Source organism: Monomorium pharaonis, chromosome 10, assembly GCF_013373865.1.
Source record: "Monomorium pharaonis isolate MP-MQ-018 chromosome 10, ASM1337386v2, whole genome shotgun sequence".
NCBI classification, from domain to species: Eukaryota; Metazoa; Arthropoda; class Insecta; order Hymenoptera; family Formicidae; genus Monomorium; species Monomorium pharaonis.
In genome coordinates, this window is record NC_050476.1 from 16871179 (window position 1) to 16885105 (window position 13927).

Below are 13927 nucleotides of genomic sequence, written 5' to 3' on the forward strand. Positions count from 1 at the left end.
TATGTATTGCAAACTTTGAATATTCAATATGGAATATTTTAACTAATTAAACTATAAAATTACATTTAAAAAAAAACAACAAATTTTACTTGATTTTAGTTAAAGACGTATTGCACACGGTTTACACAAACAGTTAAGCTGACGCTAAATGAATTAGAAGGTACACAAATTTCAATCGCCAAATCCAGTTATAAAGTATCATTAGCGCAATAAATATTGTCCATCGCGCAATGTTTTAAATTCAACATTGAGAATTAAATTTTAATTGAATCACAATTGCAATATCGAAAAAATAAAGTTAACAAAATTTTCCACGGCATCTCAATTAAAGGAAAGACAACTTCAAATAGATCCAGAAATATTTCAAGCCGCTAATTCGATTATCGGCAATATTTGGTTTCAATAAACAAATACTCGTCAGCTCGTGCCGCAGTTTTCGCTCACCTAAAACTACAATATGCGACAGGTACTCTGGCGGCAGCGCGTACATATGTTTCTTGGTTTTAACCCCGTTGCACTTAAGTACCCGAATCTCCCGATTGCCGGTCCTCACCGATACGGTAACCGGTGCCGGTGGATAATCCGGGCGCGTTTGCTGGGCCGAGTGTTGAATCCTGCTATGCTCCCGTGGGGATCTTTCCTGCAACTTCTCGGAGCGATGCTCGCGCTTGTCGTGCTCCTCGGCGGACGTGACGTCGTCGCCGTCATGATCGTCCACCACCCCCGAGTCGTCCAGAGACGACTGTTGATTGCTATTGTTGCTCGCTTGCCTCGAGTGCAGCATACCCCGATTCGGTGCCAGCCGGTGTACCGTGTTGGGCTCCGGTGGTCTGGGACTAATGTTCTGCAGTGGCAAATGCGAAGGCCGTACATTGGAATGCCTCGGACTCGGACTCGGGCTGGGTGTTATAGATCTGCAATAGAATTCGATTTTATACTTTAAAGAGACTTCAATATTTTGTCGAGCTATTTTACAATAAAATCTAATGAGAAATGTGAAGTTTTATGAGACTGTATATAATTATTTTTATCAAGATGTTTATTAAAATTTTTTAAGAGTTTCCTGAGAATTCTCGGAGTTTATATGAATTTTATTCAAAATTACAGATAGGATAGAGGACAGAAAGGAATAATAAAAGTGACATAATAAAACAAATTTATTGTTCCTTTAATGTCAGACAATTATAAAAAAAAGTTTAAGTTTTGAAAAATATTAAACTTTTATGAGTACTAAAAAGAAATAATATAAATGATATATGACATGTAATTCACCCATAATACAGATCTAGTTCATCGGAAATTTAAAAGATAATTAAACACGTATCATCAATTTAGAACAATATATTTATATTCTAATGTCACTAATTTTTTAATAAAAACTTGAGAGTCACATGAGATTGTACAGATAAATGTATGTGTCACATTTATTGTTAATTGCTTGTTAACATTTGATTGTTAACATTTTGTATTATTAAAAAAATAATCGATGAAACAATTTTCAAAAAAGAGAAATAAAATTAAAAATTAAAAATAAAAATGCCAACATTTTTCCAAAAACTTTTTTAATATTAATAAAAATCCATTATTTTTAAGAGTAAAAGATAATTTCTCTGAAAAGATTTTTTTGATTTTTCCAATAAACACCATGTTACATATATTAAAAAAAATTTTTTAATATTCTTTTTTCTTCATTTATCAGTGTAATTGTCTTTCACTTTTTCATGTATATTATAATAAAATATTCCGAAAAATATTATTTTAACTAATATTATTTTCTCTTCTATCTCTATGTTATTTTACATGTAATTTTCATAAATACTTAATTACATGTGCGTGATGGACATTCAATTTCAAATTGCCAAGTGGCAATTGCAATTTTAAGATCTTAAGTTATTATATAAATCAACGATTATTCGAAGCATTACACTAATTAGACTCAAGACTGCATGGAGCTTGCAGCTATGTTCAACGCGAAATTGATGCTTACAGTAATGACATTAACTTTGGGCGTATTGAGGCATTTCCTAATTGCATATGTTTCTAAACCAGGTCATTCCAGCTTGTAGGTGTTAAATACAATAACTCGAGGAAAATTTGCAATCTGTTGGTAAAATGTATTAATGGATGTATTACAACTGAAAGATGTGATATAAAATAAAAATAAAATAAAATTTTAGAATAAATTTTTATAATAAGATTGTGTCACAGAATGTATTAGTTATAAATTATATAAGAAATTAATTTTGTATTATTCGGAAAGTGTAAGTATTATTTTTATTTATGTCAAAATTAATAAATTAATTTTTGCAAATTAATAATAAATGATTCATTTTTACTTTTTATGATCAAAGCAATTATTATTATTCAACTGATTTATTAATCAACTTGGAGTTTCTTTTTTCAAAACAAAAATTAACAATTCAAATCAACAATAAATTACGAAAGAAAGTAATTTGTATTAACATATGTAAATAATACAAAATTTTGTATTATTTATGAACTAAATGCTTTTTGTTTTACAATTAATTTCTATAAATTTTTACTTGTGATTACATCTTAAATTACATCTGTTGAAAGCTAGAACAACTTTATATGCCCAATTTACGTTTCGACAAGTTTCTTCAACTTAATAATAAATAATTTATGATAATTCTGATTTATGATATTTAAAGTAACTGTAATTTCTTTATCTAGTTGTTTAATAATAATTATCTAGTTTTTAACTTTGAATATATTTTCTTTAAAAACAAAATGTATTAAAATGTCAACAATTTAAATCAATAATTTAATTAAGAACAGCAATAATAAATAATTTGTATCTGATTTTTTGTAATACTCAAAGCTTTTTGTATAGTTTTCTTAATTAATGTAGAGTTTCTCTCTCTCTTTAATTTTTTAAATAAAAAAGATAATCGTATCAATTTAAATAAATAATTTAATTATGAATAGAAGAAAAAAATCAGTTTTCACGGACGCAAATCGATAATAATAGATAACAAAAAATACTTTTAATTCTTGTAAATTCAATTTTTAATTCCTTTAAACAAGAATTTAGTAAAAAACTGTATCCTTTAATTCATTTGAAGCAAACTTTGACTTAAGAATACTGTAATTTACTGGAAGATGAGCTGCAAGTAATTACCAAGTAAAAAGCGTTTGATTGATGAAATTTTTGTTGCATATTATTTTGAAATAAAAGAAATCATCGATAAAAGCGATAGAGAGATAGATTATACAAAGTTCATCGGAATATATACGTTTCATATAGTATGGCCTACCATTATTGTGAAATTGCAAGGCACATTTCCTTTCTTTTCTTTAGTTACAGCTTCTCGGAAACGAGGGCATTTATAATGTTTCTTCTTTGTTTGCTGTGTTTCTCCAAAAGCAACTTGATGTGTAATTTTATGATCTTGCAGCGACTTTTGTGTGTGTGTGTGTGTGTGTGTGTGTGTGTGTGTCCGCCTGCGCACGCGCGCGTGTTTAGATATTATTTTAACTCTCCGGATAAAAGCATGAAAGGAGCGAATACGATGCTTTTAGTGCGGAGATGCTGACAGGATTAAGACTGCTTTCCTTACACTTGCTGCTACAACTTTTTACTTAGAGAAGCTAATGTTTTAACTTTATATGAGAAAGAATATTTTTTAATATTCTTACACGTAGTTTATCATAAAGCATAATTTTCCTTGAGTAAAAGCAGAAACAGATTTACATGCAAGAAGTCATGTCCTCTTAAATTTTCTCATCTACCCAGCAAACATAAAGTTACATGTAACGTGCCTGTTAGTTATAATTTCCCACTCAACAATGTAATTGTAATATAACACGTGTGTTATATTACAATTACATTGTTGAGTGGGAAATTATAACTAACAGGCACGTTACATGTAACTTCGTGTTTGCTGGATATATAAAAGCTTTATATGTATTATAATAAACACATATTTAGACATTTTTATTTATAACTTTCTAAGTGTTAAAAAATTAAAAGCATTAATTATATAATTCTCAGTAAATTAATTAATTTTATCTAAAGAATAACCATTTTAATTTTAAATGTAAACAATTACTCTGAGGTATTAGCATTTTATTCTCGGTTAAATGAAAACCAAGAGCTTCATTTTATTCGTATGACTCAGTAGCTTGCTGGCACGACACGCGTATGCGATAACACAATGGGTGGTGACAAATTGAGCCGTAGAAAAGTCGGACGTAAATACAGATATAGAAACCTGCTGCGTGCACCACCGTTTTTCTCCTGACCGACGCTACTCCTGCCGCGCTTTCTTCTACGTGTCTTCTTCCTCGTGTAACTGCTAAGCAGAACACCTTTACGGGCGTCTATTCTCTTCTGCTTGTTCTTCGTTAGTGTCTTAATGTTGATCTTCGACGGATCGAAGCTGAACGTCGAATCCTCGCGATGATCCGTCAGGTCTTTTCTTCGTTCCTGTACACGAAATATTCAGCTGAATGTAGACAACATCATAAAATGTATTATAAAAATGATCGATCGAACGAATGCGTAACAATGTTATACAAATTACTGTACAATTTTTAATACATTATTTTATAAAAGTTTACATAACTACATATCTTACTAATCACTTTTTTAAGTAGTGAATTAATGTTGTATTTTTTAAATTTATCTTTAATTCTTTGTCTGCGCGTATTGATAAGAATGATCCATTACATTAATTTTTTTAATACTACGAAGTGGAATAAATAACGATTTCTATCTTTACTCTAAATTAAACTTGGCATTTAGAGAACAGGTTTAATTGCCGGCCTCAATCGAGCATGACCTTGAATCAGGAAAATTTTCTCGCGGTATGCGTGACTTTTTCATGTATATAAAATATGTACTCTTTTTATATCTGTAAATTTTTACTTTTTATTAATTTTCATTTATATTGAAAAAAATTTACACATTAGTAAAAAATTTTAAGCAATAATTTTTAGTTAAAATGAAAGAAACATCGATATTATATTTAAATAGGTAAACCTTTACAAAAAGGAACCCAGTCCCAATATAAATAAATTTAATATTAAAATAAAGCACGCATTTATGCGTGCTTTAAAATAAGAAAATCTATTAATTTATTATTATCCTAATCTTTTATGCAAAGTCGCAAACCCATGTGGTATAGAGAACGCGTGGGCGGGATATGAGGGCAGGTCTTCGCCTTCCCTCCTACATCCCTGCATTAATTTTTATAAAGTACGCATAAATTATTAAATTTTCTTATTTCAAAACACGCAAAAATGCGTGCTTTATAGAAATTAATCCGGGGATGGAGGAAGAGGGCAAAGCCCTCCCCTTGCACCCCGTCCACGCGTTCTTTGCACCACATGATGGTTTGCAACTTTAAATAAAGCAGAAGTATCATGTATCGTATTTATAAAACTTTTTTTGTTAATAACTGTAATGACGTTAATAACTCAGGAGGACAACACATGTTAACATATGTCAAATCATTGGGGCTGGGTCCCCTTTTGTTAAGATTTACCTATATTCCTTATTTGTACATGGTATCAGAAAATTACAGCAAATTATAAAATTTTTTTTGTTTATAACTTTTTAACGAATTACGAAGGGCGGCTAAAATCTCTTGAACCATACTCAGGAGGGTGATCTTGATAACATATGTCAAGGTCAAGGTCATCAAAGCTGGGTCCCCTTTTGTAAAAGTTTACTTTTAAATGTTATAAATAATATTGAAAAATATTTTTTGTAATTAGTTTTAAGTTTTGTGACGCTATTTTAATGATAAAATACATTATTTAACATGTAAATGCAATATACTTACAATTTATATTTATTTAAAAAAAAAAACGTTATTTTCTCAAGTTACTGAATGACTCAGGTTTTTGATAAATCAAATACTTGAAGTCTATCTTTTTTGAAATTTAGAATGACAAAGTATAAAAGTGTTTTCCTTAAATAATTTTTATTTCAAAATTATAAATTTATAAATGAACACACGCATTTTTTTGCTCTTGTCAGCTATAATTAGATATAAAATTAGTATACATTTTTTTATTTAAATTAATAACCATACAAAACTTTCTAGAAATGTTGAAGTATGTAAGGTTTGTCGAGGAATTCTTTTACATTTATAAAAATAATGGAAAAATTATTCTAACGCGAATGACCCAGTCACAGAAAGTACATAAAAATAAGATATAAATAGGGTATAATAAAAATAATTAGTTAATCAAGCTCAATACATGCAAATGCAAATAAGGAAAAATAATGGTCAACGATACGAGCTTATTAAGAAAATTAAAAGAAATATATACATAGGTTTTGCTTAAGTAGCGAAACAATAACAATTAAAAGAGGACCGAGGAGCATAAAAAAACATTTCTAATATAAAAAGTGCTTTTCAAAAATTAATGTTGTGACTAATTGTTATAAATAAATTATAAAAGTCAACTAGAGAAAAATCGGTATTGATTCTTTCCGTAAAATCGATTGACATAACCGGTTTCAATTTACAATTACAATAAATTTTTATTAATTTGTAACAATCAGTTGCAAAATAGATTTTTGTAAAATGCTTTTATGTCAGAAATGTTTTTCTATTATATTCCGATCTATTTCTGAATATTATTGTTTTGCTAATATTATTGGTTTAGCCTTAGTAAGTTAACATCAGAGAATATTGTAATAAAGCAATGATAATGTTGACGATTAAACTATTGAATAATAAAAACAAATTCTTAACACACACACACACACACACACACACACACACAGGATCAGGCATCAATCATGTTGTTGATTTTCGATTATGCTAAGAGCGAAACTGCAATTTAAATATGATTTTCATGACTTTCCTATCAGTGCATCTCGAAAATAACATTTAATTTCGATTCAACACATTCAAAAATATAAAGAAACATGCATAAGACAGATTTCATTTTTGGAGTGTTCTTTTAATCATCGTCTTTCTCTTAGATTTTAATAAAACTTGTGTTCTTACATAAAGATTTTTAAGATTGCTGATTCGAAATACTTGTTGTTTCTATAAACACTTCTCATAAAAAATTTTTATTTTAGGTTTGTAATTAGCAACTTGAATTTCACTTAAATGCAATAAAATGTAGCATTTTAATTTGCTATATTGGATCCAGATTTTGTTCATATAGCCTTCATCTTATTCTGCAAAGTAAACTTAGAAAGAATTCGTTATTTTAATTTTTACAAAAAACACATATATTTTTACTTTTACTCCATTTTAATATTTGATGAGTGTTACGTTCGACGAAAATTTTTTTTTTTCCGTCTCACTCTCTCGCGTCGTGCTCTCGCGCGCTCCATCGCGTCGCCCGTCTTGCCGAGCGTTTCCCTCCCCGAGAACTTGCACGCATGGGGCACCGATATACATCCCTACACGGAGAGAATTTTCTCTTAAAAATTACCCTGAAAATCGTAGTAATTGTGAGACAACGTAAACCTTGGAAAATTTTACCATACTTTTAATAAAATTTACAAAAATTTAGTAAAGTTTAGTAAAATTTTAAGAAAATTTGGCTAAGTTTTAGTAAATTTTGTTAGAAGTATAGTAAAATTACATATACACTTTGCGCTGTATTAATCCGCAATTACGCTATATTCGAACGTACCACCCTGCGTACGCATTACTACTTACGAGACCGATAGTAGGATCTCATCTTGTAAGTACTACTCTTGCTATTACGATTCCGATCACCGTCGCAATAAAAATCAGTATTTGTAAAGAAAATCATCTAGATAATCAAATTATTAATTACATTACCGAATAAATTACCACATTTAAATGACTTGAATTTTCATTTAGCTTTTCTTTTGCTTGTACGATAGCGAAGTACTATTATTTTCTTTTTTTTTTTTAAATAAATTTAGCATATATTGATAATTTCTCTTGCTCCTTCTTTGTGTTTGTTTTTTTCCTTTTTTCCTCTCGGTCCGCGAGCGCTAGTATTAAGACTAGATATTAAAGGACAGGAAAAGGGGTATTTCCTCTGGTGCTCCCAGCGTTTCCAAAGCGAAAAGGGCGACTTCCCTGACTTCTCATCCCGGAGGCGCGCGCTTCCCCTCAGGCGCTTCGTCTCTTCCGTGAACTTCGGTCCAGGGGCGCCTATTAAGGCGCTTAAGTCGGAGGGTTTCCTGTGAGCAACGGGCTACCTATTAAGGCGCTTTTTTCCCACAACGTTTTCCTTTACCGATCGACCTCTGGACCACGGGGCCCGCCCATCTGGGCGCTCTCAGTCCGCATTTACCCTTTTCTCCTCTCGTGGGTTATGTTGCGCCTCACTAAGGCGCTCCGTCTCACCCCTCGATTTCCAGTCGCCGCTGTTTCGCTCTCCGTCTCATTTGCGCTCAGATACGCATCCCAGAAGTCATCTGCAAAAGAAAAGGCTGACTTCCCTCCTCCTATACCTCCTTTCCAATAGCACCGTTAAAATCCGCATCAATATTAAGTCGCGCGGCAGGCAGGCGGTATTAGAGAAAAGAAGTATTCATTCTCGTTTCACTTGCTTATTTTCTCTCTTTTTCTCTCTCTCTCTTTCTCTCTTCGTTCTCTCGTTCGGATGCGCTAGACGATTACATAGCCGCGTGGACATACGTGCACGTGTACATTTATATACATAAATAAATATGTATGTTCGTGGGTATATCGCTCCGCGTATCAGAGGGTCCTCATATTGTCGAATAAGCACACGAATCATGAGAAAGGAGTTAAGCTAATCTATGAATTCGATTCTTTCATTCCTTGGACAGCGGGCTTGCCTATCAAGGCGCTTCACCCCACAACCACCACATTCCTCCGTGGCAATGGGTTTGCCTACTAAGGCGCTTTTCTCCACGACTTCCCTCAAAGCCTACTTCCGCAGACCCGCTCAATTCTATTCATAACCTAATTCGTTAAAGATACGTTAAATATCTCGGTACGGAACCAAGAGCCCTGTAGCAGGGCCTATGCTTACATATTGAATTAGAGAGAGAATGAGGAAGAATTAAATTGTTAATCCGCAAACTTCTTTTTTTCTCCCTTTTCTTTTCTTCCTCTTTTTTCCTTTGTTTCAAAAGGGAAACCGCCCCCGAAAACGAACCTGCCTGACATGTGACCCGCAACAATAATTATGTCTATAACGCGTGCGCTGACTATCCTTTCAGCACACAATGACTCGGTCCCGACGGGGAGGACGTAAGCGCCAACTCAAACGCCTAAAGTGGCGCCTGATTGAAGCAGGGCCGTTTGACCCCCAAATATTTAATCGTCCGAGGTCGAACGACTCATCCCCGGTCCGGCATGGGTCACCGGGCCCCTTCGAGTTAGCCCCTCCGCCGAAGCCACTAGAATCAACAGAGCCAGGTGTGTCCCCCACGTCCTCCGCCACCAGCCGCGACTCCCGCACCATTTCGTCATCCGCTCCATCCGATATCTGATGGGGACGTTGCCCCCTCCCGGGCCCCGACTCGTCCACTAAAAATGAACCGACAAGTTCGGCCACCCTCGCGCCAGGGTCCGCGGATCGTCACCGAGGAGGTGCTGATAGGTTCCTCTCCCCGGTTCTGGATAAAGCCAGACCAGTTCTCGGTCCTGGGCTTACGAGATCGCTCGTCTTAAGGCATTTCAGAGGAAATTTGTACAAGAGAGCACAAAAAGGGAGGGAGGCTGAGAAATTTTTGCAAATAAAATTATATATATATCTTTTCATGTACTTCAAGTTTCTTTCTCGAAATTTTTCTGCCAAAAGGGTTCCCCCATACCAAGCTACGTTCCTGGGGAAACAGCTTCCGCTCGGCCCCTGCACACCCCCCAGGACGTAATGAGATATGCAGATTAAAGAATAAGGGCCCCCGCACAGACTTCTGCATAACACGAAATGCATAATACATAAGAGAATTAACCAATCAGAGGTCTTTATTTCTATCCTGGGGAGGGAAATAGATGACTCTGATTGATTGATTCTCTTATGTGTCATGCACTATGCGTTATGCAAAAGTCTGTGCGGGGGCTTTTAAACTCGTAAAAATATAAAAGTGTTTTTTTTTTGTAAAGAATCTTAACCGCCTTTAAAATAAGCTCAGAAAGAAATTGTAATTTTTATTTCTCTAGAACAAAAGGATCTTTGAATGATGTCACCTACTTATAGGTACAAGAAAGTTTAAATATAATTTATATAAAAATAGCAATGTAATTATAACGGCAACGAAAAAATTGAATAAAATATTAAATAAATGTATATATAAATAAACATGAGAAATACAAACTTTATAAAGGATTTATAAAGATCTATGATTAAAAATAGAAATAATGTCCATTGCATAAAATAATTGAACATAAAATTTAAATCGATCGAGATACATTGTGTGAGTATATAAATTTAAAATAAGACATGGATGTACAAAAAATTTGAAATGGAGCTTACCTCGTTTGTAATTTCAGCTTCTTCTTCATAACTCAACGCTACGACGGCCAGCATCAAGTTTAGCAGATAAAATGATCCAAAGAAAACGACGATCGTGAAAAATGTGACGCTAATAGGTCCGCACGCTGATAACACCTGTTTCGTAAAACCTTACTTATCATTTCTATATAATGAATATATATTTGAATAAAATATTTAAGATAACAAATATGATACGCTGCTGACATTTTTCTAAAAATTATTATAATCTGAATTTCTGAAAATTATAATAGTCTAAATTTATCCGCAAAAGATAAATTTCCATATTTGGGATATTTAATAATACTATTGAATAAAAAAATACTGTTTTTAAACATAAGAACTAGAGTAATCGTTTCTCGTAGATATTTGGACAAACGCTGAATACGTTGTTGTTTGAATTATTTAAAGTAATTTAAAATTTTGTAACAAATAGTTGTAAACTTAATATGCTTTGGCATATTGTAATTACCATACGTGATGTGTTAGAGAAGTTTTGTTACAATCAAAATTAAATACGATCCTTGCATCAATTAATGAATAAGATATTGAATCAATCAATAAACATATAGTAACAATTTAATTTATTTTTTTATAATTTAATTTATAATTAATATTATTAATAAGTAATATTAATTATATTTGTATATCAATATAATTACGTTTTAAAATAAAAAATAATATTTAGAGCAAATTTATATAAATATTAGGTCTAAAAAATATAAATTAATTTGCAATTTATTATTTTAAATTTTTATTACTTTTTTCATATCTGCTGCATCAAAAGTCGTCGCCTTTTCATGCCCTTTTCCGTTCGTAAAATCATCGTTTTACAACATTTACAACATTTCAATTGAGTAAATATAATATGTAAATTTTATTTATATTAAATGTTAACATTTAATATAATAAAAAAATTGTACAATTATAAAGGTAATTATTTTCCATATTTTATAGATAAATATAAAAGGTTTTTAAATTGTATATGACATAATAAAATATTTATACGAAACTAATCCTTTTTGAAATTTTAACAGCACTCTTCTTGTAATGTAATAAAACAATTTAATAAACAAGATTATTTATATTTAGTATCAAAAAATTTAGGGAAAATAATTATCTTCATTGTTGTGCAATCTTTTTGTTATATTAAGTATAAACACTTAATCTAATAAAATTTACATAATAAATTTACCTTTTCATCAATTTCTTGAATACAATCATTCGCTCAATGTCGGCTCGAAGAAAAGTAGGTTAAAACGAATAACGGGAGGCTTTTGAAAAGACTAATTTTATCTAATTCTCTAAAAAATGAAACTGAAGAAATTTAGACGAAAAAGCGTACGACTTTTGCCGCAGTCCTCAATTTATGTCGCGAGACAAAACAAAGGAAAATCTTTCAAGCGGCGACCTTGTTGTAGACATCCTCCCAGTAATCCAAGGTAATCAGCTGAAAGGTTGTGAGCATCGACCACAGGAAATTATCGAAGTTGGTGTAACCGTGGTTTGGATTAGGGCCAACGCAGAGACAAGTGTAGCTCTCGTTGCAGTGCCTGGAAAATAGGTAAGACCCACATTGCCGACACTGCAATATCCGTGATAGCCGTGAGAACATTTCAAGTGTCCGCAGTATATCATCGTGTGTGGAAATATTGCCCCACCGTGGCTTTTACCGCGTCGGTATTTAGCTGCGCAACTATCGACTGCCCTGCATTTGTTAAATGGGGATAATTAACGCCTCATTACTTTGCAAAATTAAGATTGCAAAATCACAACCGTGTAATTCTTGACATCGTGTTACGCAATATTTACTCTTTTGGTATCGCTAAAAAATACGCAACATTTTTATGTTTTGTTTTTTTATACAACTTTATTATTAAAAAATAGTACGAAGAAAAATATATATTAACAATGCGTCTATAATAGTATTCTAATTGAAAACAATCTTATTAATTCAATAACAATAATTTTAACCCTAAAGTTCTATTTACATTTTTTCTAATACTAATGTATTATTTAGGTGAAAATTCACTAACAAGATTAAAAATTTTTTCAAAGTTTAAAAAAATTCTTTTACATCTTTTTATGTTTTATAAGTTTCAAAGTATAAGAATAGTCAAATTAACACTATTTTAATATAAACTATATATTATATACAACAAAATATTATTAGATGTTATTTAATAGTAAAATTTTAATAACAGAGAAACTCTACCAAACTTGTATTAATAGGTTCCATATTCTAATATTTATCTGTTTGAAATTATTTGACATTATGTGAATAATTATCATGATGAAATAATAGCTTATCTAATCTTTGTTTAGATTAATATTTTTGTATATTTTAATGTTTATTATCTTTATTTTTATCTTAGAAAAATTATTTTTTTTAATTGTTAAAATCTAAAGTTAATGTGAACAACACAATTATGAAGTATTTTCTTTAGCTTCAACTTTCAAGTCACACTTTATTTTAACAGAAATTTGTTTTCAAAATAATCACAACAAATTACACATATCAGAAAATAATTGAGCAATGTGTAAATTGCTTTAAAATTATAAGTAATTTAAAGACTTTTACAAAGAATAATATTTATTGAATTGTATAAAAAATGTAGACATTAGTTACAAAATTTATAAGAATCGTCCCACGGAAAAGTTGATAATATTTCCATGGTCGGCTGAGTTCTTTACGAGAATGTGTGCCTCATCGGAAAGTGCAAAGAAACCGTCAGCTCCGAATGTATCGATCGAATAAAGGACCTATTTTCCACGGGTGCCACCGCACCGATACTGAGAGAGCACCGTAAAGTTCACGAGCCGCCGTAAAGCAGGAAAGCTTTTGCAAACTTATTTATACGAGCCGGGCGAATTCCGTCGCGTGTACGTGCGATGCACCGTACGGCGTAATCATTTGGGGAATGGATGCTACCCGAAAATCGATAAATATCGAGATGCTCTCGGCACGTTCGCCAGAATGTATGGAGATGTGGAGATAAACCGATCAAACGAATGATACGCTCGCGCGATCATGTATAACCGGATATCATAATGGAAATATCCTTATGTCGTCTGTGATTAACTATCGGCGTTGAGAAATAATCGTGTAACATCATCGGTGATTATCTGTAACGGCCTGCCAGCGATTTTGCACAGTTGCCTATAATCAATGATTTATGTTTTATCGTAACGAGAACGAGTACTGTGTTTCTACTGAAAATCGCTGGACGCAATTCGTTTCCCAGTACGTGATAAACTGCATTACAAAAAAAGAATCATCTTTTATGACGCACACAAATCACAATTCCTCATCTTGATAAAAAAATTTTTAATTTAATTTTTATGATGAAAAAGGTTATATTTTAATATGTGTATTTAATATTATTTTAAATGTCATTTTGCTGAATTTTATGTGTATCTTGGAATAGTTTTACCAATTATTTTATCAAAATTAAAAAAAGAAATCCGTTAGTTTTATTTCATT

General features: G+C 31.8%; 1 protein-coding gene across 3 annotated transcripts in view; it reads right to left on the reverse strand.

Moving 5' to 3' along the window:
- The window catches only part of LOC105833920 (sodium channel protein 60E), a 168006-nt gene that overhangs the window by 30531 nt on the left and 123548 nt on the right, over positions 1 to 13927 (reverse strand). For all 3 annotated transcript variants that reach the window (XR_004964836.1, XM_028193838.2, XM_028193839.2), the window contains exons 6-9: positions 11855 to 11996; positions 10426 to 10560; positions 4236 to 4450; positions 445 to 914 (exon numbers count right to left, since the gene is read on the reverse strand). Coding sequence is in view for 2 of the 3 variants with exons in the window: in XM_028193838.2 (XP_028049639.1) it covers positions 445 to 914; positions 4236 to 4450; positions 10426 to 10560; positions 11855 to 11996 (962 nt within the window). In the remaining variant the exon portion in view is untranslated. The remainder of the gene's footprint in view (positions 1 to 444; positions 915 to 4235; positions 4451 to 10425; positions 10561 to 11854; positions 11997 to 13927) is intronic.